Here is a 26,792-nt window from a genome sequence, read left to right on the forward strand (position 1 = left end):
TGATTTACTTGCTCTTGGAATAGCTCTTCAGCTCTATTATGATCTGCTTTCTTCCATGATCATTGTCCCAGAAGATTATAAAATAACATCCTCTTTGGTTAAAAATATTGATAGACTAGAAAATATTGCCAATATTGGTATATAATAGTTGTAAAAATGTTAATGAGAATAAAAACAAATATGGGTGCTATATATTCAATTGTGTCCCTCCCCAAAGATATGTTGAAGTCTTAACTCCTCATACCTCAAAAATTGATCTTATTTGAAAACATGGGTAATTGCAGTTGTGATTAATTAAGACAAGGTTTTCCGGGGGGTAAGGTGTGTGTCGTGAGTTTAATATGACTGTTGTCATTACAGGAAAAGACAAAGAGGGAGAAGACAGTTTTGTGACAACAGAGGCAGAGATTGCTGTTTACAAACCAGGGAATGTCAGGATTGCCAATAAATGCCAGAAACTAGGAAGAGGAAAAGATGAATGATATGCTAGAGCTGTCACAAAGAGCAAGGCTCTGCTGTTGCTTCTTAGCCACCAGTTATGGTACTTTGTTTTGGCAGAGCTAGGAAATAAATACAATGGGATATCCGACACGTGCTTCATAGATCAATTTATTGTGCATGCAAAGTTTTTTTTTTAATTTTATGGTATTTTAACAAGAGAACAAATTAGAAAACAATCCAACAGTCCAGAGAATATCATTACTACTGTGTTACAACTATTGATCATTGGTCTCAGATTTGTGTTGTTCATGTAACACTACTACTTGATTGACTTTTCCTTTGGTTGCTGATATTTTTTGCTTGTTTTTTTTTCTTTTTTTTTTAAAGCTGAAATTTGTAGACAGAAACATTACTTTTGGGTCAAATTATTTTTAAATTCCAATATAATGCATTGTGGAATACAAATAATACCCTACACTTTAAATTGTTCAATAAAATATGCCTTTTGAGGCACTTTGGATGTATTTATTATAAACAGGCTGATAATACGTTGCTAGATATACCAAAGGATTTTTGAGTAAAGAAGAATCATCATGAGGAGAGAGCAAAGAAGACTTCTCACCAAGCCTGTAGATAAAGAGAAAATGTTTTTTATTAAACAACAGACCACCTTATTGCTAATTCCAGTATGCTTTCCAGTTTTTGAATTATATCTACATCTATTTCTTTGTGTTAACCAGCTGTTCATAGTTGTGCTTTTGTTACCCCCTACTTGCTCACAGTTGAACTTTTGTTACCCCTACCAAATGACAGTCAGGTTGCTCTAACCTTCTGCTTGTCCCAAAACTTGAACAAGCACTGAAAAAGGAATTACACCCCTCTATCAGCTTATCCTGAAGGTCTGCTGACTACAGTGGACACTTTTTCCTACTGGTCATTTCCCCATGTTAGCTCACTTTTCCCTTAAAGCTTATGCTAATCTTTGCTTACTTCTCTCTACCATGTAGGAAAAAGAAAAAAAGTCCTTTTCTGTTTCATTTTGAGACACTTGCAGATTTCTGAGATTCAAACGACCTCCTCATAGCAAAGATCTTTGCTTAGAATAAAGTATTTCCTTGTCTATGTTTTGAAAAGTTTTTACTTGACACGACAAAGGTTGCTTGACCCAAAACAGTGCCTTGGTTAAAATTATTCTGATAAAAAATCTTTATTAAAATGATTCTGAAGTAGTTATATCATCAGATTCCAATTTAGAATAAATTACTGCTCTCTCTGCTATGTCTTTCTTAGTTGTAGCTCTTATTTCCCATCTTAAATTACTGTGCTAGTTCCCCAGTGAACTTGTTTATGGTCTGTCAATACTCCCCTCACCCTACTGGCCATACTGTGGCTTGTGCAATAGGCCGCAATAACACATCCAGTCACATCACTGCCTTGTTAAATGATATTCTGGCTGATGATGGCTGGCTTTATATCCATCTTCATGACTAGACAATAAGCTGTCCACTGCAGAGACTCTGGCTTAAAGGTATTTATATTCCCAGTGCTATCTCATTGCATGCTCACCATGTGGTCCACAAATATCTGATGAGTAAATGCATACAAATTTCAGCTGCATCCCTAATTCCCAAAACAGTGTCACAAGAACCAGGATTTATTTCCAGTTGTGTCTTTCAAAGAATTCCTTATTTCCATGTCTTTAAATCTCATAGCCAAACTAATTACAGTATATGCACCAAGCTATGATTTTTTTCTTTTACATATTTAAGTGTTTTAAGAAACATTGAACAAAGAATGAAACATTATTGAGTAAGCTTTTATGGTTGTTTTTCCCCACTTGTCACTTCTCACATGAGGTTCAGTTCTGCATGTGAGTGCATGTGGCTTTTGAATTTGAACGCTATTCACTTTCAAAATTAACAAAGCCAAATGATCTTTTTTAACCTCCCCTACATAAGCCAAGCAAAACATAGGCACAAAAGTCTCTGAAAAACCAAACCAAAACAAGGGAGGGACAACAGGAGAAAATTGTTTCTTTTCTGAAAGGCATATTTGCTCAACATTTTTATGTGCTAAATGGAACTTGCATCCATTTCTCCTTTTCCCCTTCCCTGGTTTCATTTTTTATTCAATCCATTATGAAACCTACTGATTTTTTCTTAGTTTTCTTTCTCCTATTTCTTTTAAGTCTATCACCAGCCTATCTCAGTTTGCCTGCCCCTTCTCTTGAATAGTGAACACAATTCATCCATATTTCTCTCTCCAAAATATATATATGTATATTTTTAACTTTTTAATATTCACTTAGATATGTGCTCTGACCGAGAATTGAACCCTTGACCCTTTTAATCAGTTATGTTCAGCTATTACAGCCTAGGGAGTAAGCTCAGACTCTGCCCTGCCAGTAATTGGAGTTTGGCTTGAATAAATTATGCATGTGTATTCAAAAATAATTGAAATCTCTTGGAATTGTTTCAGCTTCAAATTGTAGAACTGCTTTATTTAATCTTCCATGGAATTTGTAATACTTAATGTGGTTTGAGATAAAATGGACTTTTTAAGAGTAAATTTATAATAGTTCCTCATATTCCCATTTTAACTATACTAGAGCTCCATCCTAATTGCTCATCAGCATCCCAATGTTAAGTTTCTCAAACTTTATTGTATTATGAATCAAATAAGAACCTTATTAAAATACAGATTCTGATTGAATAGGTCTTGGGTGGGGCTTCACACTCTAACTTTCTAACAAGTTCCTGCTTATGTTTGTGCCCCTGCACCAAAGATTACATTGTTGAAGGTCATATTTTAAACTATATGCAGCACAGACTTAATGCAGGGCATGGTATAGTCACAATCACATACAACTTTAATCATGGGCATTGATGGAATATGTCTTTAAATACTCTCACCAATTCTATGAAGAGGGCACATACAATAATACCTGTTATTCCATAGAAAAGATTAGAAATAGTTCAAGGTCATGAAACTGGTAGTTGTCCCAACCAGGATACTATCACCAGGGTTCCCATCCTAAAAGCCCACCTCAAACCACACCAGCACAGAACTTTTCCTTTAGAAACACTTGGAGGAATAAATGCACTTTAGGAAAGCTATACCTAACTATAATGCTCAAACTGGTCTGTTTGGGGTTTGATGGCTACATTTTATTTATTTTTGTTTTAATTCTCACCAATGAAATTTCTGGAGAGCAAAATATGTCACTAGATGCGACTTACCTCTGTCATCTGTCCTGTGCTTACTACTTTTCTTCATTTGGATATGGATTTGGATATGAATAATTGGGTGGATACTGTGGATAATTGGGTGGATATGGGTAATATCCTTCCTAAAAAGATAAAATTGCAAAGAGTTGAGACAATAACAGTACAAATATTTCACAATAATTTTTTTCTATAATTCTTTGTTGTTGAAAGTATTACAGATGACTCCTTTTTTTCCCCATTGACTCCTTCTAGCCTAAACCTCCAGCCCACCCCAGGTTCTCACCACACGATTGTATATGTCTATGGGTTATGCATATAAGTTCTTTGTTTAATCTCTTCCTGCCAACCCACCCACCCTCTGCTTCCCTCTGAGATTCCACAGGCTGTTCCATGCTTCTATGTCTCTGGATCTATTTTGTTCATCAGTTTATTTAGTCACAATTATTTCCATTAGAAACAGAGGAGTTACAGTTGGTAGGAACTTGTATATCATTTACATGTTTGATTTTTCAAAATTTTAGATAGGATTTAACCTTTTGAATTAAAATTTTGTAAAAGAAGAGAAAAGTAAGAAAACATTTACAGTTATACACTTGGTTGACAATCATGTTTTATAATACAGGTGGAGCCACTGACTATAGCTAACCATTAAAGATGTTTTAAATATTCTTAAAATATTACCTCCAAGCTCCTACATTGCCCATCCTTTAATTTAGAAGGAATTTGCTAATTCCAGGTTAGGTGGAATTGTTACATCTCAATCTCTACTTATAATGACCTTACTATCTCTTCAAACTCCTACTTGCTTTATTTTTTTTTTAAATAAATCTTTATTGTTCAGATTATTACAGGTGTTCCTCTTTTTTTCCCCCATAGCTCCCCTCCACCTGATTCCCCACCCCACCCCATGCCCTTACCCCCCACCACTGTCTTCATCCATAGGTGTAAGCTTTTTGTCCAATCTCTTCCCGCACCCCTCACACCCCCTCCCCGCTGAGAATTGTCAGTCCACTCCCTTTCTATGTCCCTGATTCTATTATATTCACCAGTCTATTCTGTTCTTCAGATTTTTTATTCACTTGATTTTTAGATTCACTTGTTGGTAGGTATGTATTTGATGTCATTTTGTTGTTCATAATTTTTATCTTTACCTTTTTCTTCTTCTTCTTCTTCTTAAAGAACACCCTTCAGCATTTCATGTAATCCTGGATTTGTGGTGATGAACTCCTTTAGCTTTTTCTTGTCTGTGAAGCTCTTTATCTGACCTTCAACTCTGAATCATAGCTTTGCTGGGTAGAGTAATCTTGGTTGTAGGTTCTTGCTGTTCATCACTTTGAATATTTCTTGCCACTCCCTTCTGGCCTGCATAGTTTCTGCTGAGAAATCAGCTGACAATCGTATGGGTGCTCCCTTGTAGGTAACTAACCGTTTTTCTCTTGCTGCTTTCAAGATTCTCTCTTTGTCTTTTGCCCTTGGCATTTTAATTATGATGTGTCTTGGTGTGGTCCTCTTTGGATTCCTCTTGTATGGGGTTCTGTGTGCTTTCTGAACTTGTAAGTCTATTTCTTTCACCAGGTAGGGAAAGTTTTCTGTCATTATTTCTTCTAATAGGTTTTCAATATTTTGCTCTCTCTCTTCTTCTGGCACCCCCAAAATTCGGATGTTGGTATGACTAAAGTTGTCCCAGAGGCTCCTTACACTATCTTCATATTTTTGGATTTTTTCTTTTTGTTTTTCTGGTTGGGTGTTTTTTGTTTTCTCATATTTCAGATCTTTGGTTTGATTCTTGGGGTACGTTGATCTACAGTTGAGTTTCTGTATATTCTTTATTTCAGACAGTGTATGCTTAATTTCTGACTGGTCCTTTTCCATTTTTTTGGCATTCTCATTAAGGTCCTTGAAAGTCTCACTAAGCTCCTTGGAGGTCTCATCAAGTTTCTCGGTGGTTTTTAGAAGATTCTTGAGTAACCTTATAAATGTGGTTCTGAACTCTATGTCGTCCAGTAGTTTGCTTTCCTCCATTTCTCTCATTCGTGACATGTTTCTTTGTCTCCGCATTTTGCTGCTTCCTTGTGTTGATGGAGTGGCTTTGTGTGGTAGGTGACCTATAGGGGCCAGTAGCTCAGCCTCCCCAATCACCTGAGGTGGACGCCTTTGGTACACCCCTTTGTGGGCTGAGTGCAAAGTCTTGGTGTAGTTAAGCCTTGATTGCTGTTGGTACACTGGGAGGAATTGACCTCCAGGCCAATTGGCTGTGAGGACCTGCTGTGTCTATAATGGAAGAACTGCTGCACTGGAGACATGCTTATGGTGCAGGACTTGTTTCTGTGGGGCTTTGGTGCTCACTGAGTCTGCCTCTTGAATGTGTCACTTATGGATGTGAGGAGTTGAAATCTGGTGTCTCACTCTGGAGACACTGGCTTCTGGATCTCCAATGGGGTGCAGGTCAGCTACTGTCTGAGGCCACCCAGCAGGCGCTACAGCGAGAACTACAGTTTTCTCCTCTTTGCTTGGGGTTTGGAGGTTTTGGAGCTGTCTGACCAGGGCTGCAAGTTTGCTAGGTTAAGCTGTGATAGGGCAGGCCATTAATATGCTAAAGCTGCTGCTTGGAGCTTGGGTGGGTTCATGGATTTTGCAGGGCGGGGTCTCAGGCCGTCACTAGGCTAGGGCGTGGCAAACAGCGATGGCTGCCAGTAAGCCGGCTCTGCGTCTCCGACCGTGTCCCCTCGTCCCGCGCCCCAGCACAATAAACAATTATTCCTGTGCGCAGCCCTGCATGCAAGCCTCCCTCACTTTCCGACCCCACGGCAGACAGTCCAGCTTCTCCCCGTAGGAGTTTGGGTCCCCCGCGTCTCCCCAGAAACTAGAGTTTGGAGTAATCGGGAGCTTGTCTCCCTTTGGGTTGAAAACAGCAGTGCTCCTGATTCGCGTGTCTCCGTACCTCAGCTTTTCAGCGCTTGTGCACCCCTCAATGCTGTTTGCTCTTTCCTTCTAGTTGTAGAACTTCCACTCAGCCAGCTTTCCCTTGGTTCTGGGTGATAGACATTTTGTCTTTTAGTTGTAGTTTTGAAATTGTTGTGTGAGGCAGCAGTTTAGGTGTTTACCTACGCCGCCATCTTGGATCCTCTCCTACTTGCTTTAATATTCACTCCGGTTAAATTCAATATCCTTTATCCCTCCATCTTTTAATTTGGTGCCATGTTAGAATTCATCTATTTAATATATTAGTAAAAATTTTTGAGACCTTATCATATTGATATGAACTATGAAAATAATCTGATACCAAGAATGCATTTCAGCCAAAACTGGTTTGGCTCAGTGGATAGACCGTCGGCCTGCAGACTGAAGGGTCCCAGGTTTGATTCCGGTCAAGGGCATGTACCTTGGTTGCGGGCACATCCCCAGTAGGAAGTGTGCAGGAGGCAGCTGATCGATGTTCTCTCTCATCGATGTTTCTAACTCTCTATCCCTCTTTCTTCTTCTCTGTGAAAAATCAATAAAATATATTTTTAAAAAAAGAATGCATTTCATTACAGAATGTCAAGTAAATGATTTTTTATCTTATTTAACAAGAACAATTTAACTTAACCTAGTGACTTCATCATCCTCCATAAGAATCAAAAGGTGAAAACTTACCACATCTCCCGTGTCATTAGCAGCCTTTTTGCTCCATTACACATTTAATAGATTTTGAATTTCAACTGTTCTTTAGGCGAAGACAATTACTTACCAAACAAAGATACCTATATTCTGTGAATTTAATTGGATTCTTGAGGGCAGCATTATATATTTCTATGTAAATGCTACCAGTACATAAGCTTTGGATCCTTTACCAGTTTATCATAAATAAATAAACTCAATATCTGCATTAGGCATTCATTATATGGATATGTTTAAGAGATAAAGATTGATTCTTCTAATAGAATAAATACTCAGAGGAGAAAATGTATTTTATTAGACTGGATTACCTGGACAATACTTACATTGTATCTTTTTTATAGTAATGACGGTCCTGTTAAAATAAAGAACAAGTTAAAATTGTTATCCATGTTTAATTACCAAGTTTCTCAGTATGTGAATGTGTCTTACCTCATGAGATGAAGAATCAGCACTCTTGAAAAAAGAAAAAAAAGAAAGAATGAACATCTCGATTGTATAATTCTAGATTGAATATCAAAATGCACTTAGCTGCCACAATTATCATTAAACAAAATGGAAGCAAATCTTAGGAAACTGATGCACTAAGCTAGCTGTTTCATATTAATGACAGAATGAAGACTAGGCTTGGGCTATAATTAATTTACTACACTCTGATATCAATGCATTTGAGTCCAAATTGCATGATAAGGAAGAAAGTCAATCATTGGGATCAAGAGAGTGAAAATGAAAATTTAAAATATGGATTAGCTCCAGACCATATATGTTCTAAGTTATTGAAAAACTATATATATTTACATATTGGTTACACAGGTACAGACTAGTGATATTATTATGGTTTTCTCTGTTCTTCCAGGATTTTTTTTTGAACTTGCACTTCTGTGCATGCTTAGTGTCTGTCTGTGTGTATTTGAGATTTATTCTAAGTCCTTAATGTACTGATGTAGGTTAATTCAAGGAAAATGTCCACACAAAACCATGTTCACGTGATGCAACTGTGGCCCACAACACAAATAAGAGACAATCTCTGAATAACTCCTGAGAACATGTTCTTCAAAATGTTCTGATATACTTACAATCATGGCAACCATGCGAGCCACAATAAAGGTGAAGACAAAGATCTTCATGATTGGCTGAGTCCTGTGAAAGCATACATGACAGATCAGTAGCACACTTATTCTTGCACTTGCAAATCACTTATTGATCAAAGTAGGACCCACAGTTTTGGAAAAAAGACTGGATTTACAAAGAGAATTAAAGCACATCGCCTGACATCATGGACCTTAGACACTAGTAGGGGACATTGATAAGTAAAGATAAGTGCTATTGGTGCAGAAATAAGAAACTGTCATAAAAACAGACAAAATGGACATCTTAAACAGAATGAGAGAATGGGTGGATTAATGTAAAGAAAAGGTAAAGCTTGTGTTAGATTGTATAGAATAAATAAAGAGAGGTTGGGGGAACCTGCAAAGAAACAAAAATGAGAGAGAGAATAGCACACAGGAAATGAAATAACCCACCAAGTAAGAATGAAAACAGAGATGGGCTAGCCATTTAAATTGTGATATTATAGATGCCTTACATAATGGCATATGAGGTAATTGTTAAGGCAGAGTTTGTTTAAAGAAATGTTTAGAAGTAAAAGGGACAGATTTTACAATAGAGTTAGAGAATATTAGTCAGGTTTGCTAGCTTGAGAATTGAGAGGTGGTGTCATCCTATAATAAAATTAATGATAATGGATAAAGAAAAGTATCAGGGGGAATATTTGTAGATGCATTTGTAGAATAGGTAAAAATGATTTAATCCCTGAAGAATATGATTCAATGAAATTACCCTAATCTGGCACTCTTTGATACATTTTTGTAAGTTAATATATACAAGTGAACTCAATTCTGTTGCTGTTATATAGGAAATAAAGCAGATTATTTATTTCTCAGTTATAGACTTCTCAATAAAACATATTGCAAACTATAAAGTAAATAGAGAGTGAAAGCTTTTTTCCCCCTGATAATTTTTGGCCCTCAGTTTTGATAGAACAATAAAGTAGCACCTTTTATTCAATGATTGGAGAAACTGTTCTTCTGCCTGATAACTCTAAATTTTTAACATATGAAGCACAATTTGTGACTGATGGTATTTCCCTTGTTTCTTATCTGCTAATTTTGTCTCATTGGCTTAAACTCAGGAAGGTGCCATTGGACAAACTGAGAAAATCATATATTTCTTGAAGTTTTTTTTTTAATCCTAATCTACTTATCAAATATTCAGTCATGTTATGATATAAACAAGGATGCAGCATTAGTGTTGTTCATACCTCAGATTTTATTAAAAGTAGAGGATTAATGGAAATTCATGTAAACTGGTCTTCTACAGATAGATACCCAGATGGATAATTTACAATCTTTGAAAAATATTATCCAAAGAACACAATCGTATAAGTTTGATGTAGTATAAAAACTTGCTTCTTCAACCAAATCACACATGAAATAAAAATGTGTTAAATAAAAGGAATTCATAAAACAAAAGAGCCTGTTATACAGTACTAACTTTGCTGAAAATCAAAATTCATATTTATGATGAAAAGAACAATGAGAAGATAATGGAAAATGAACTAGTGATGGTAACACAATAACTGTGGTGAAGGCTAACTAAATCTTTGAAGTAAGACACCCACATGCAAAAATAGAGTTTATGCTATTCAAGAGATCATATATATATATATACAACCCTAATATGTAAATAGACCGAAACGGCGGAACAAACGAACAATCGAACAACTGGTCCTTGTGACCACCAGGGGGTGCACACAGAACATGGCAGGCATTAGCAGCAGGCGGCTGAGGGTGGAACATGCAGGTGTCAGCTCCAGCGGGATGATGGAGCAGGTGAGCAGGGGCACCAGACCAAGATGGGGCACCAGTTGCTGTCATCAGGGCAAGCCTCTGGTGGTTACTGAAAATTCTTTGCTCCTGCACACAGTGGTCCCATCTGGCACTCGCACCTGCTGCTGGTGGCCGCCCTGCTCGCACCCACAGCTGGCGTCTAAGGTGCAGCTCGCACCTGCTGCCGGCGCCCAGAGCTGGTCCAGATTGCTCGATGCCATCAGTGGGTGTGAGCAGCGGCTGCTGGCCCCAATCTCCATGCTTGCTGTCACCTTAGAGGAATGCCAACCTGTCCTTACTTATGGGTCCTGACATAGAATCATCATTTCTTTAAACTGTTTTTTTATGAGAGAATATCAATAAATAATATACACTTTAAAATGGTTTACAATTTATTCTAGCAAACAAAAATCACAATAAGACATCAGATTAGATTGTCCATGAATATATTACCTTTAATACAAGATGCCATGCAAGAGTTCAAGAACCTGAAATCCTCCATTTGTTTTTCTAAATTATGTCAATTATGAGATCATATTATAGAACCAAAAATAATGCCCAAAATATGTCCCCACAGATACTAAGAATAGACTTAAACTTTGCAATAGAAGATTGTGAAGCAGAGTGACCAGGAAACAATTGTACCCATCATGTGTTAATGCCAGCGTTTGTCTAGGTGTGTATGAATAAGACACAGAAAAAAGTATGCTACAGTAAAAGAAGCGTGGGAATGAATTGCAATGGTAAAATTTTTCTGTAGAACACCATCTGCTGTATGTGAACAAATAGTGTCCAAGATGGAAAATCTCCATGCCCAAAATGATACTATCTTATCAAAATTTAAGTGGTTCTCTAATACATGGTAACAACTGGCATAATAAAATTGGAGCCATCATTTCTTCACATGTGCCTCTTGCAGATTATTACTATGTGTCTTTATTCTACTGACTTTGAAATATTCTGTCTTAAAGTATATTCAAATGTTTGCCAAAATGCAATAATCCATCGGGTATTAGATAACAAAACAATTCTTATTTTTAAAGTTCTATGATCACAGAAGCTCAGTCCTCTATGTCTCACATAGTAACAGGATGCATATGTTTTCATATTGAACTTACTTCCTTTGAGTCTTTAGATGTTCATGTTCCTCACTGGGCGCCATGCTTTCACATGATTCCACTAGGTAGGAGGGAAAATTAGTTTTCACTAAGTCCTGAAGCAAATTTGTATAGAAATTCAGCTCTTTGATACTGGTTGGATAATGTAATGTACTCGGAACTGAATACACAAAGAGTCATTTTTAAGCTTTAGGTATATTTGGTGTCCAAGTCCATTGTTACTCAAAATGTAGTTCATGTGACCATCACCTGGGAGCTTGATGGAAATGCCAAGTCATAGGCCCTCTTTCCAGGCATGTTGAATCAGAGCCTAGGAGGTGCAGCAGCAATCCCATGTTATCAATATCTCCAGGTGACTCTTTGTGTTCCATAAAGTTTGAGGAACCACATAAATAACCCAAACTGCTTTATGTGTCTATAGACCTGACCCTATAAATAGTATTTAAGGTTTTATTTTTTATCAGGTGTTTTAAGGAAATATTTATTAGGTGGATCGCCTCTGCTATATTTGAACAACTGCATTAGGAATTGTTATTCTTTTGGTGGTAAACAAAACATTATAACAATTTAATTAAGTCAAATAAAGTCCAATTCAACTTATTATTCTTATCATCCTTATTATTTTTTTATTTATTTCTATGCCTTATGGCACATAGTTGATTTTCAACATTAAATCCAATCTCCAGTATATTCTCAATGAAAACAAGTTATACAAGGTTCAGTAAGTATTGAAATAAGCCTGATTTTTAAAAAATAAATCCTGGAGGATGCAGAGAAAAAGGAACCTTCATGCACTGCTAGTGGGAATGCAGACTGGTGCAGCCACTGTGGAAGACAGTATGGAGTTTCCTCAGAAAACTAAAAATGGAACTCCCATTTGACCCAGTGATCCCACTTCCAGGAATATATCCCAAGAAACTAGAAACACCAATCAGAAAGGATATATGCACCCCTATGTTCATGGCAGCATAATTTACCATAGCTAAGATTTGGAAACACCCTAAGTGCCCATCAGCAGATGAGTGGATTAAAAAACTGTGGTACATCCACAATGGAATACTATGCTGCTGTAAAAAAGAAGGAATTCTTACCATTTGCAACAGCATGGATGGAACTGGAGAGTATTGTGCTAAGTGAAATAAGCTAGTCAGAGAAAGATAAATATCACATGATCTCACTCATTTGGGGAATATAATGAACAACATAAACTGATGAACAAGAACAGATCCAGAGACAGAAAGGCATCAAACAGACTGTCCAATCTATGAAGGAAGGCAGTGGGGAGAGATCAACCAAAGGACTTGTATGCATGCATATAAGCCTAACCAATGGACACAGACACCAGGGGTTGAGGGCATGAGTGGGGAGGTAGAGGGGACAATGGGAGGATAAGGACACATATGTAATACCTTATTAAGTAAAGAAAAAAATCCTGCTTTATTAATTTAAAAATGTCAAATGATTTTCTTCTTTCCTCTTCTCTCTCTCTCTCTCTTCTTACCTCCTTGTTCCCCTCAATTATTTCTTCAGTGATTTCTCTTAAGCCTTTGACTGTTCTAATAGATATTCATAGCCTATTGAACAAAATGTGAACTAGTGATCCAGAAACACTACCAAACTAAAAAATCAGAAAAAAAAAACAACCAACTGCCAGGTAATACAAATTGACAAATTCTAATACACACAGTTAAAAACTACTAACTTAACTCACCCATAGTTTGGGTTGGGACACCAAAATGTAGGCATTATTCCACAAATTATTTTCTGCTTCAAGGTGATAGGAAGTGTGGGGAGTATGTGTGATGGAAGGAAACATGAACAGTGGAATTTACACATAGGACTGGCCTTGTGTGTTACTTATGGATTCTTCCTCCATGAACAGTAGGTCCTTTTAGAATATTAATGGACCAGAACTTGTCCTGTTATTTTATAATTAAGTAAATCAGATGTCATATCAGCTATACCTAAACACCATACTGTTTGAAAATGCCAGTGTCTTTCATACAAGGGAAAACTCAATAAAGAGTGATTGCTATGTCACAAATGTGGCATTAAATTGATGGCATAAAGATGCAATCTCTAAATGGGTATTTATGATTATATTTATTCTGGATTTCCTTCTTCTTCTCTTCCTGACCTTTTGTTTTTCTTTCTCCTCCTCCCCTTTCTCCTCCACTTTCTCCCCTCATTCTTTTATTTCTCCTATAATGAAAGTATGCCCTATAGTCTACGACAAAGCCCATGATGTCATTTATTTAACTAAAAAAAGTTTGTGTTTTATTTCTGTGAGAATTGCTAAAATGAAAAATACTGTGCTGACAAATACAGAACAACATATGACTGCCTATTAATAACATAAAACTTCTTGGGCATTGGAAATTCAAAGTGACAATCTCTTATTTCTGCACTGAAGAGGTTTACCTTATGTTATGATCCAGATGTTGGCATCCTTCCACACCCTTGCCGATTTATATGTTGAAGCCTACCTACCAATGTGTTGTATTAGGAGGTGAGGCCTTTGGGTGTTAGGTTAATTGAGGTCATGAGCTTGGATCCTCATTATGAGATTAAGTGCCATCATAGGGAAAAGTGACACTAGAGCTTTCTCATTTTACCTTGATAGATACTGGAAAAGGGCAGCTCCCCAGGAAGGAGGCCCGCACAAACAATCCAACCCTGATCCAGAATGTCCCAGCCTCCAAAACTATGAGAAAGAAGTGTCTATTGTTTAAGCCACTCAGTCTATGGTATTTTGTTATAGTAGACTTAACTCACCAAGATATCTTATAATTTGTGAAAGAGACAAACTTAAAGACAATTTCAGAGAGAAAAGTCCAGGGGAGGGTTGAATATGTGATTTTAACTTGGGAGAAAAAGGTCCAGACTGGAGCTGAATGTTTAGGAGTAATACTTATTAACTATAATGAAAATTGAAGAGATCATATAGAAGAAATTGTGCAGAGTCAGAAGAGAAGTTGGCTAAGGATACAACCCTTTAGATAATAAAAAAGTAATGTGAGAGAGAAAATAGAGAAGTTCATGAAAATCTCCTAGAAGGACAAAAAAATAGCTGAAGAGAGGACAATTTCCAAACAATTTGTGAATTTTGGAAGCCAAGGTGATAAAATGTCAGGAAGGAAGATTAATTATCATGAACAAATGTTACAATTATTTGGAGATTGCTTAAGCTCTTTAAACTATAATTTTTTCTTATCTAGAAATAGATATAATAAAGGTGAGAAGATATATAAATCACATTGCAGATAGAAATTATCCAAATATAAACATTAAGTATTATTTTTATATGCAGCATAATAATCTTCATAAGGAAGAACACTGTAATTTAAAAAAAAATCACTCAGTGCCTGGTTGGTGTTGCTCAGTGGTTGGGCATTGACCCATGCACCAAGAGGTCACAGGTTTGATTCCTGGTCAGGACAAGTGCCTGGGTTGCAGGCTCAATCCCCTGAAAGGGGCATGCAGGAGGCAGCCAATCCATGTGATGTTTCTCTCTCAGTGATGTTTCTATCTCTCTCTCTCCCTCTCCCTTCCTTTCTCTCTAAAAATCAGTGAAGACATATTTTAGGGCGAAAAAATCACTCAAGAGGAGGCAGGAAATGAAAACCAAAGCAGTGATAAAATATCTTTAGAATTCATGTGTCACTTGAATCTTTATAACTGGAGGGAGAAAGTTAGAAATCTAATCAGGCATAAATCTGTTTATAGAAGAGTGAGGATGGATATTTGAAGGCAGATATGCCAAATGGAGGCAAATTTCTCTAGAAAAAGATAATTGTTTTCTATAATTCACTAATGGGTGTGATGCATTAGAAGCTTCAGAAAGTAATGCTATTTTTTATATGGCTTATTGAAGGGAAAGATTTAGAGTTATATGGCATAATTATGTATGGTATATAATACTTGATAATGATAATAAACAACTATACTATTGGCTTATCTATTGATTGCATCATTTTATAATGTGCTTGACTTAATCTCATGTTGTTTTGTATAGTAATAAGCAGTACAGGCTTGGAGCAATAGGCTATATCATATAGCCCAGGTGTGTAATAGGCTATACCACCCAGGTTCCTGCAAGTATACTCTATGACATTTCCACAATGACAAATTGCCAAACTATGCATTTTTTTTAGAATGCATCCTCCTCATTTAGTGGAACATAAATGTAAAGTAAAAGTAATTAGGATTAAGTATGTGTTTCATAAATCAGTTCCTTGGACATTATGCTTCCATGAGCTCTGCCTGCTCAGAGAACATTTTTTCTTATTCAATGATCCTTGATTAAGTTTGTAAATTAATTTTAATAGCAACAGTTCATATATGTTATTTTTTACATTTGAATAATATCATGGAAAGAATTAAAATACTCCATCTATACAAATAATGCAATTATATCTATCTTTAATAATTTGTCAGAGTTAATCAATTATATGTTATCTTGTTCATAAACCTGGATCACTATACAATGCTAGAGACCACTGCATAGCAGCATTGGCATGAAAGGGCGACAAGGAACTTGGAAGGCCATGGACCTTGGGCATCAGCAGGGCTGATGCCAGTACAGATTGTTCTTGCTGAGATTATGGGGTCTTGAAGCAATTTCCTGACCTTATAGTCTTTGGTAAATGTTTACTGAGCTTTACGGACCTTTACTGGCCTTTCATACTATCTGCTTACTATGTGCTCTGCCTACGTGCTTTGCTAAGGGCAAGTGGGTAACCAAGTTGAATAAAAACGGGCAAGGCAAAGACTCGTGGTTCTTCTTCTTCCCCAAAGAGGTTCCAGTTCCACCTGGCCCCCATGCTTCAAACTGATTTCTTGTGTAGTGTCTTCATTGTGCAACAGCCCTCCTGCAGGTCCTCCTGAACCCGCTACGCAGGTCACAGTAATACAAATCCACATTATTTGTTCAGTTTACTTTCTTTCCTTTCCCTCCTCGTGTTTTGGAAGTTATTAAAAGTGCCTCAAACATTACTCAAAAAACAGGTTTTTAGTACCAGCTCTATCTCTAAATAGTTGTAGTATCTTCAAAAAATAATGCACATCCTCACATCCTCAATGTTTTCATCTCTAAATAATCTTGAACACACCACATGGAGGATATTTAGGGTCTCTTACAGTTCCTTTTTTTTTGGAACATTTTGGAGCCTTTCTTGTACTCTCTATCCTGCTTTTCTATCTTCTTTTTTTTCCTGAAGGTATTTTTTATATGGCTTCAGCTCTTCCCTTTGTGTTTCACCCACACATTTCAGACCCATTATCCAGTATGAAAAAGAGCTTTGGCTGAACAAGTTCTGTTTATGGCACATTGTCCTAGAACACCTTGCTTTTGGTAGCAGCACTTCTCACAGACGCCGAGTCAGAGGGAAAGGCCTATCCACAACCTCAATTCTTGTCTTTTCACATAAATGAATTTAAATGAGAAAACTCCAGAAGACGGCATTGTGATAAAGCCAGTTTTATTAAAGCAATTAAAGCATGCATCTTTATTAAAGAAATAAGGCAAGCGAATCTAAACATCTGGCTTATGAAGCGCAGACAGGCTGGTCTCTCAGCTAACGTGAAGAATGTATGGGGTGGGGGTTCAAGGCATTATATACCTTCCTGTCTATAAGTTTCAAAAAATCTTCTGCTGAGTATTTTGGTACAGATTAATTCTAAAGGTTCCTTTTTGCTTTGTTGTGGCCTTCCCAGAATTCATGAGAAGCACGTGGCAATTTTGTCTTGTGAAGCCTCGGGTCTGCTGGCTTTTCTGCTTAGAGAGTTAAAAAAAAAAACACTGCCCTTTCTCCTTTCCCCTTCCATAAAACAGCTGGTTTCTTTGTTTCATGGGTGAGAAAGACCTCCCCACCTCTCTCTCCCCTTCCTGCATTCTCTCATTAGGGAGGCTTTGAACAGTTTGCTCTCAAGTTTCCTTGACTGGGGAAGATAATGGCCAGCTGCACATTGCCCATACTGCTCGGCCTTCTTTTAACTTCCCTGTCTCGGTTTCCCTATTCCTCCTGTCCTAGAATTTTCCTATAACACTGTGATTATATCTTGTTCCTGATGCAGGACTGTCTTATAAAGTTTCAATGGATGAAATTTATGTATTATGGTATGAAGCGGCACCCCAAGTTATGCACTGGGAAATCTTGTGTTGCTCACCTGGTCCTTTATTTCTTACTTATCATTGTGTTCTGATGCATATCTAACCATTAGCACCTCCTGTTACCTTTAATCTCTGGCTTTTCAATTTATTTCTTTTTTGGACAAGCCTTTTTGTTAGCTTAAGAATCATGATATTTGTCATGGTATTGCATGCTTTTCTGGCCCATTTGAGTCCAAAACTATACCGATTCATGTAATTCAAAATAAAGAGAGGAACAAGGAGATGCTGTATTTATTGCACAATGTGGAAAGCATTTGCTGAGAAAATGAAAAGGAAATATTGAGTGCTTGCTTCATTTCTTAGAAATCACTTTTTTTTTTTTCCCTAAGCTTTGGCAACAGAGAACTAACAAATAGGGCAACTTGGCAGCCACAGTCTTTTCTTATTGGATTTATAACATTGGGATCATTTCATCATTTCTTTCTCTGAGATCAATAGGAACATGGTCTTAGAATAAATATAAGCTGAATAGTTCAAATAGACTATGGACATTGACTTAGTTTTTCTAAGCAATATAAAACATATATGACAATTAGAAGTGTTCCCCTCCCTCATACATCCAGCAAAATATGAATAGAAGTTATACTATGAAGGAAAATGATTAATTATGCCAATGCTTTATTTACTTACTTCAGAAGGGATGCTTAAGTGCTGAATGTATCTATTACATCCTATGATCAGAGAGAAGAACATTGTAAAATTGAAGAGTTTCAGACACAATCAGCCAATTACATACATGAACATCAATCACTAAAGAGACAGAGAAACTTAAAGACTCCGATTGTAAATAGAAACATGTTAAGTACTTTGAAGCCTGCTTCAGACTTTATTGTGGACTTTGGGCAAGACCCTTCTCCTCCCGAGCTCTAATTTCCTTTTTTAAAATCTGCTGTAGTTCCATAAACATTAGCTGATAATCATTTACTCTCCTACACACGGTATGAGCTCAGGCTTGAGGAAATTCATTTCTGAAATTTATCTTTATTTTTGAAAGTATTTCCCCCCAGTGACCCCATCCTCTCCAGTTCCTTCCCTTCCCCAGGCCTTCCCCACTCTATTGTTTGTCCGTGGGTTATATATATACTATATACACTGAGTGGCCAGATTATTATGATCTCAGAACACATAATAATCTGGCCACTCAGTGTATTTGTATCTCAAATGGGTACCAAAATTATTCTAGACTTTTGCTGGAGATCAACCACCTATTTGCCCTGAGCTTTCTATCAGCCAGTGCAAAGGGGCTGATCAGGTGCATGATTTGTAGTATCTCTGATATCAAATAAATGAGGTGCTCAAGAGAATTACAGTGAGTGGCCAGATTATTATGCGTTCAGAGATCATAATAATCTGGCCACTCAGTGTGTATATGTGTGTGTATATATATATATATATATATATATATATATATATATATATACACACACACATATATATATATATATATATATATATATATATATATATACATATATATATATATATATGTGCATTTAAGTTCATTGGTTAATCTCTTCTATTTTTAATTTTTTGAGGAAACTCCATACTGTTTTCCATAGTGGTGTACCAATCTGCATTCCCACCAGCAGTGTACTAGGGTTCCTTTTTCTCCACATCTTCACCGGAACTTGTTGTTTGTTGATTTATTGGTGGTAGTGCACTTGAGAAGAATGTATATTCTGCAACTTCGTGGTGGAATGTTCTGTGAATGTCAATTAAATCCATCTGGTCTCTTGTTTCTTTTAAAGTCTCTGTTTCCTTGTTGATATTTTGTCTGGAAGATCTATTCCGTGAAGTCAGTGGGATGTTAAAGTCCCCTACTATGACTGCATTGTTGTCAATGTCTCCCTTAAACTCCTCTGAAAGCTTTTTATATATTTAAGTACTCTTATATTGGGAGCATATATGTTTACCAGGGTTATGTTCTCTTGTATCAATTCCTTTACTATTATGTAGTGGCCTTCATTATCTCTTGTCAGGGCCTTCATTTTGAAGTCTATTTTGTCAGTTACAAGTATTGCTACCTCTGCTTTCTTTTTTTTTTCCATTTCCATTTGCATGGAAAATTTTTTTCCATCTTTTCACTTTAAGTCTGTGTGAATCTTTTGGTCTGAGGTTGGTCTTTTGTAGACATCATATATATATATATAAAAGTCTGAGACACAGGATACCTGAATGGATAAGAAATTATATATATATAATCATGTTTTCTTATCCATTCAGGTATCCTGTGTCTCAGACTTTTGATTGGAGCATATTTCTGTTCAAGCACCAATATTTCCTTCAGCCAAAATAATTTATTCCCACTTAACCATGTCTCAAAACTGTACTCATTCTTTTTAAGTTTCAACTAGAATAGTACCTCTTTAAAGACTAGTGGCTCCTGCTCACATTCAGCAAAAGTGCCCATTCCTCCAATCCAGGCATAACAAATGATGAACATTTATTTTTTTAAAAATTTTTATTGTTGAAAGTATTACATATGTCCTCTCCCCCCGACCCCATTATCCCCTTCTAGTCTATCCCCATCTCCTGCCTCAGGCCTTCACCACCCTATTGTCTGTGTCCATGGGTTATGTATATATGCATACAAGTTCTTTGGTTGACCTCTTCCGACCCACCCACCTGACTTCCTTCTGAGATTTGACAGTCTGTTCATGTTTCTATGTCTTTGGAACTATTTTTGTTCATCAGTTTATTTTGTTCATTAGATTCCACATAAGAGTAAGATCATGTGTTACCCATCTTTCTCTGACTGGCTTATTTTGCTTAGCATAATACTCTCCATGTCCCTCCATGCTGTCTCAAAGGTTAAGAGAGCCCTCATTTTTACTGTGGCATAGTATTCCATTGTGTAGATATACCACAACTTTCTTAGCCACTCATCTATTGATGGGCACTTGGGCTGTTTCCAGATCTTAGCTATTGTAAATTGCACTGCTATGAACATAGAAGTGCATACATTCTTTCTGATTGGTGTTTCAGATTTCTTAGGATATATTCCTAGAGGTAGGATCACTGGGTCAAATGGTGCAGCCATTATGAAAAACAATATGGAGTTTTCTCAAATTATGAACATTTAAGCCCAAATGATACATTGTGAACTCAATCTTATTAAAAAATGATGGGGCATCACCTTCCCTGATCACCAGGTCGCCTCCAGCCCCAGAAGGCTCCCAGGCTGTGAGAGGGGGCCTCGCTGAGGGACCCCTCCACTTCCAGTGCATGAATTTTCATGCACTGGGCCTCTAGTAATCAAATAAAAATAAAAATGCAAGTATTCAGATCTGGTTTTAACTGGTATCTTTGCAATTAACAAATAATATGGATTTTGCAAGTTACTTAACCTTTTGGTGTCTCAATTTTTTTCATTGAAAATATGGAGAGGAAGGTTATCCTATATAATAAAAGAGTAATATGCAAATTAACCATCACTCTGCTACACCCACAAGCCACGCCCACCAGCCACGCCCACCAGGCAATCAGGATCAAGTATGCAAATTAACCCAATCATGACGACTACCACAGAGAGCAGGAGGGAGGCTTGGGTTTCCCCGGCAATGGAGGAAGCCATGCTTTCCGCCTGCCCTTGCCAGCCTAGGCCTCCATTCAAGGCTACAAAGTTTCAATGATAGAAGATACATAAATCCAAACAGAAATGGCGGCAGCCACGGAGCTGGAAAGAGCAGGAGGCTAGGGTTGCCCCCGGCAATGGAGGAAGCCAAGCTTTCCACACACCCTGGCCAGCCCAGGCCTCGCTTAAGGCTACAAAGTTTCAATTATAGAAGATACATAAATCCCCCCCAAAATGGCTGCCTCCACAGAGCAAGCAGAAAGCTTGGCTCCACTCCAGGCTACAAAGTTTCAATTGTAGAAGATAAATAAACCCCAGATATCAGGGCCTCTGCTTGGGTCACCGGGGGGCGTGGCTGGCCTGCAAACCACCATAGGCCCCTCGCCCAGGCTGCCTCACGCCCTAAAGGAACCCCCACCCTGATCCGTGACACCCTTCAGGGCAAACCAGCTGGCCCCCACCTATGCACCAGGCCTCTATCCTATCTAATAAAAGAATAATATGCAGATTGACCATCACTCCAACACACAAGATGGCTGCCCCATGTGGTCAAAGATCCTGCCCCCATGTGGACACAAGATGGCCACCACAAGATGGCCAGCAAGGGAGGGCAGTTGAGAGGGACCAGGCCTGCACGGGAGGGCAGTTGTGGGCGATCAAGCCTGCAGTGGAGGGCAGTTAGGGGTGACCAAGCCGGCAGAGGAGGGAAGTTGGGGGCAACCAGGCCTGCAGGGGAGGGCAGTTGGGGGAGATCAGGCCAGCAGGAGAGGGTTTAAATGGTCAGTCGGACATCCATCAAGGGGTCCCAGATTAAAGAGGGTGCAGGCTTGGCTGAGGGACACCCCCCATGCACGAATTTTGTGCACTGAGCCTCTAGTCTCATGATATTTTTGTTACAATCATACAAGATAAGTCTATAAAGAGCACAATGCTTGGCATAGGGTTGGTTCTAAGTAAAAAAAAAGAAAGAAAGCTATTATTATTTGCATGCTTGAATAGAGACAGGTAATCAATATTTATCAGGTCAATAAGTCTCCATGACATTTTATAAAACTTTATAACAAATTTACAAAGGATTTTACCTAAACCAGCCATCCAAATTCCTTTTCTGATATATTTCATTACAGAAGAACGATTATTCCTCTTGCACATAAGATGTTGGTTTTGCCTGGTCACTGTGACTCACTTGATTGGAGCATTGCCCAAACACACCAAAAGGTAGCAGTTCAATTCTTGTCAGAGCACATACCTAGGTTGCAGGTTCTATCCCTGGTCGGGGTGTATATGATCTACCAAGGTTTCTCTCTCCCTAAGAAAATAAAATCAATTAAACATATTTTCAGGTGAATATTTTTTAATATATTGGTTTTAAGTTAATGGTTTGTTTTTCCCAAATCAAGTGACCCTGGGAGCCAAGTAATTTGACTTATGAATAAGCTAGCATCATGGATTTTTTATTTTTCTCTATTGCAGCATAAAACATTAACAACTGCTCAGTTTAGCATGAAACTGTGGCTTTGTGAAGCCCCCTGAATTTCTGTGGTTCTCATAAAGCATTCCCCCACAACTGAGATCTTGAGATCCACCAAATACTAGAGACCTCATTGTATCCTCATACCTTGGATTTTGAGCAAGAGGGTCACTGTCCTCTGATGATTATCTTTAGTTATTAACAATTGCATTTCCTGGACAGATTTCCTTTATCAGAAGTGAATTGCTCTCTTGTTAAAAGGCTCCCCAGCATTTCTGGGGACAGATATTAGGCAGAAATCTTTTTCTAATCATATAGACTTCTTGGAATTGAAACATACTATTGAATTTTTTTCAAACCGCAAAATTAACATGCCATTGAATACAGTATATAAACAGTCACAAAAATAGTCCATCATCCGCATAGCTCCTCTTTCACTTCTTGTCCTCCACTTTGGAAAAAAAGGTAAGAATTTCAGATAAAAAGTTGCTGTATCTTCTCTTTAGCTTTATTTCAACTCCATTGAGATATATGAAAAAAATAATTTTTTAAGTGTACTCTTTGAAATAAAAGTATTTAAAGTAGTAGTGACATTATTTTCAACACTTAGTTTATAAAAAGTAGAAATGCCTATACATATTTGGTAGAAATTTTAATGACCACATAAGCTTTATATGGACAAAAAATGTAGAAATGGTTGCTAATATGTATATATTTTTAGTAGAAGGCTAGTTAGCAATCTATATTAAAATATCTGATTCCTAAATTAAATAAGACTTCCAATTAGATTAAACATATCACAGTCATAAAAGCAGATATATTTAAATTATTATAAGGGAATATGAATAATTATTGAGAAAGCTTTACTCACCATGTAGAATATTGAGTCAAAATATTGTGGGAGTTCTTTTGGAACATGTACTACTTGAAATGCTTATGAATAATTTTTTTAGAAGAGTGTATTCACCAAGCTTGTTTACAAGATGCAACATCCTACTTTATTGTTCAAATTATATTTCAAAATAATATTAAAATAGACACATGAAATTAAGTAAAAAAGAAATTCAGCTAAAAAGAAAAGTTTACTTTGTAAGAAAAATTCTGGAAGTGCTAGAAATAACTTGAAAACAAAACAAAAGTGTAATTTTAAAAGAGTACCTTAGATTATTATTCAATGGTAAAGTTCTGGCTTAAAAATTTTAATTATAAAATATAGAAAAGGCAATTGGATCTTCCCTACTCATAATGATCTCTAATGTAGTAGAATATACATTGAGACCTGACAATAAAACATTAATTAGAGACACATGGAGCTCTTAAGCAAAGTAAAATTAATAAATAAATAGTACCCGTAAGAAATCTAGAAAACATATTTTTGCCTAATAAAGGGAAATATTTTCAGCCTTAAAAATTACAAAGGATATTTTATGGGTGAATTAGGGATGTTTTTAATTAAATATTTGTAGTTCAGAAATTTAGTTTATAAATCTAGTATTGAAGATTGTATGTCAAAGTATATTGATGGCACAAACATTTTTTTACAAGAAATTATAGAGATGGAACAAAATCAATCATTTAGTACATTTCAGTCAAAAGTGTTAACTTATATTTTATGATATGCTATGATAAGAAGTAGCCTGCAGTGGGGATTAGGCAAGAGAACCTGATCCTTTGGTAAGTCATCAAGAGATCAGTGAAAAAAGAAGAGGCATAGTGTATGATCTCTAACGTTATATGGCGTAAAAGAGAAGAGGCATCATTAGGTGTGTGGGGATGAAGACTGTGTAGTGCAGGGGTGGGCAAACTTTTTGACTCGAGGGCCACAATGGGTTCTTAAACTGGACCGGAGGGCCGGAACAAAAGCATGGATGGAGTGTTTGTGTGAACTAATATAAATTCAAAGTAAAGGAGCGGAGGGGAGAGCAAGAGAACCGGATAGAACAGCCGGATCCGGCCCGCGGGCCGTAGTTTGCCCATGGCTGGTAGTGGGTACACATGAAGAAAAAAAATGGATCAGTGTCAAAAAATGTGGCTAAGTGGGGCAAATAATGAAATGTTAAAAAAAAAAAAAAAAAAAAAAAAAAAGGTCCCAGTCTTATAAGAAACTAGAGGCCCAGTGCACGAAATTTGTGCACTCAGGGGGGTCCCTAAGCCCAGCCTGCACCCTCTTACAGTCCAGGAGCTCTTGGGGGATGTCTGACTGATGTCTTAGGCCCACTCCCCTAAGCCGTCAATTGGACATCCTTAGTGCTGCTGCAGAGGCGGGAGAGGCTCCGTCACCACCGCTGTGATCACCAGCCGTGAGCCTGGCTCAGGGCTTCTGGCTGAGTGGTGCTCCCCTGTGGGAGCACACTGCCCACCAGGGGGAAGCTCCTGCATTGAGCATCTGCCCCCTGTTGGTCAATGTGCATCATAGCTACCAGTCATTCCGCCTTTTGGTTGATTTGCATATTAGCCTTTTATTATATAGGATAAGAAACTCTGATTAGATCAAATATTCATGAAAACTGTTTAGTAAAAAAAGGTAAAATAAAATATGATCTTCTATCATTCTTTAACAAGTCTGTTCTGAATAAGTGTGAGGATACATCAGTGTGGAGACTTTAATATTTAGTTCACTGCTGTAAACCCACACCCTGGGCAGCATCAGGCAATAAAGGGTGCTTAATAAATATTATCATTTTTAAATAAGTGAATCAATTAATAAAATTTATATAAATATTTAAAACTTCTTTCTGTCTTCAGAAAAAAACCCAACATATGGTACTGTGAATAAGAAGTAAAGGACTGAGGTAGGGTAGAGGTGATAGCTGAAAAGTCTGAATGGCTGGAATTGAAATATAAAATTTATATGTAAGACTAAAAAGCCATAGAAGATACTGACTTTGGTTATATAATAAGCTTCTATTATTATTTTTCTAAAATGAAGACATTTAATTATCTTTGTTTCCTTAAAAGAAAAGTAACCCTACTGAATTAAGAAAATATTTTAGATTGACAACCATAATACCATTTTCTCATTCACAGGACTTGAGAGCCATGAAGGTCCTCATCCTTGCCTGCCTGGTGGCCTTTGCTTTTGCAAAGGAGGTAAGAAAATCTATGAATGATTAACATACAGTGAATTCTTTTTTCATGTGTAGATAACATCACCAATATTTTAAATTTACAAATAAAGCAGAATTTCAACAGTTGTTTTCTATACTTTTAAGAAAATCATCTATATTCCCTCACTATTTCAATAGTGTCCCATAGGGCTGCAAATCTGGGTTAAATGCTTTCTACACCACTCTCCCACCAGAAAAACAAACAAACAAAAAAATAAGCCACAGACAAAACAAGAAGACACAAACACCAAATCAAAAAGAGTAATATTGCACAAAATTTATCTTGCTTGCATGTGCAACCTAGATAAATATATCTTATTACAGTGATGAAAATGATGATGAAATTTAGGGCATGGGCCAAATCCTACCTGTGTCTACCCAAAGAAATCCAGAGGGTGGAAAACAAGGCAATAACAATAATAATAATAATAATAATAATAATAATAATAATAAATGTATTTGTAATCAGAACTAAAAGTGATACAAATTCAAATAACTCTCATTCTGCTACCCATCAAAAATTGTTCTTCATTTAGGTAAAATAAGAATATACAATTAGAATTATCAAATATAAAAGACATAAAACACAATTACCTTTTAAGGCTCTCAAAAGACATACATTTTTTATTTCTTAAATTTGTGAAGGAGATAGTTCTGTATAAAGAAGGTAAAAAGTAAGTAGGAAAAATAAGATAGCTCTAGAAACTAAATGGTGATTTTTTTTTCCTTACAGAAGGAACAAATCAGTGTATCCAGTGAGGTAAGATATTTTATTCAGATAACATTTTTCTAAGCAGCATTAGTAATATTCTGCCCTGGCTGGAGTGGCTCAGTGGGTTGCAGCTTCCCATACACCAAAAGGTTGCAGGTGTGATTCCTGGTGGCAGTAGACAAAGGCAACCAGTAGATGCTTCTCTCCCACCTCTCTCTCTCTCGCGCTCCCTCTGTATCTGAAATCAATAAAAGCCCTGGCCAGTTTGGTTCAGTGGATAGATCAGTGACCTGTGGACCAAAGGGTCCTGGGTTTGATCCCTGTCAAAGGCACATACCTTGGTTGCAGGCTCCTCCCGGCCTGGGCACTGGTCAGGGCGTGTCCAGGAGGCAACCAAACAATGTGTTTCTCTCACATCAATGTTT

The 26,792-nt window shown here is 37.1% G+C and overlaps 1 protein-coding gene across 1 annotated transcript in view; it reads left to right on the top strand.

Annotated features, from left to right (window-relative positions):
- The window catches only part of CSN2 (casein beta), a gene marked incomplete at both ends in the record, with an annotated part of 76,606 nt that overhangs the window by 45,695 nt on the left and 4,119 nt on the right, over window positions 1–26,792 (top strand). Inside the window, 2 exons of the mRNA XM_080655742.1 lie at window positions 25,576–25,638; window positions 26,389–26,415. Of these exons, the coding sequence (XP_080511868.1) occupies window positions 25,576–25,638; window positions 26,389–26,415 (90 nt within the window). The remainder of the gene's footprint in view (window positions 1–25,575; window positions 25,639–26,388; window positions 26,416–26,792) is intronic.

The sequence above is a fragment of the Plecotus auritus genome (genome assembly GCF_963455305.1).
Source record: "Plecotus auritus genome assembly, chromosome: 1".
Taxonomy (NCBI): domain Eukaryota; kingdom Metazoa; phylum Chordata; class Mammalia; order Chiroptera; family Vespertilionidae; genus Plecotus; species Plecotus auritus.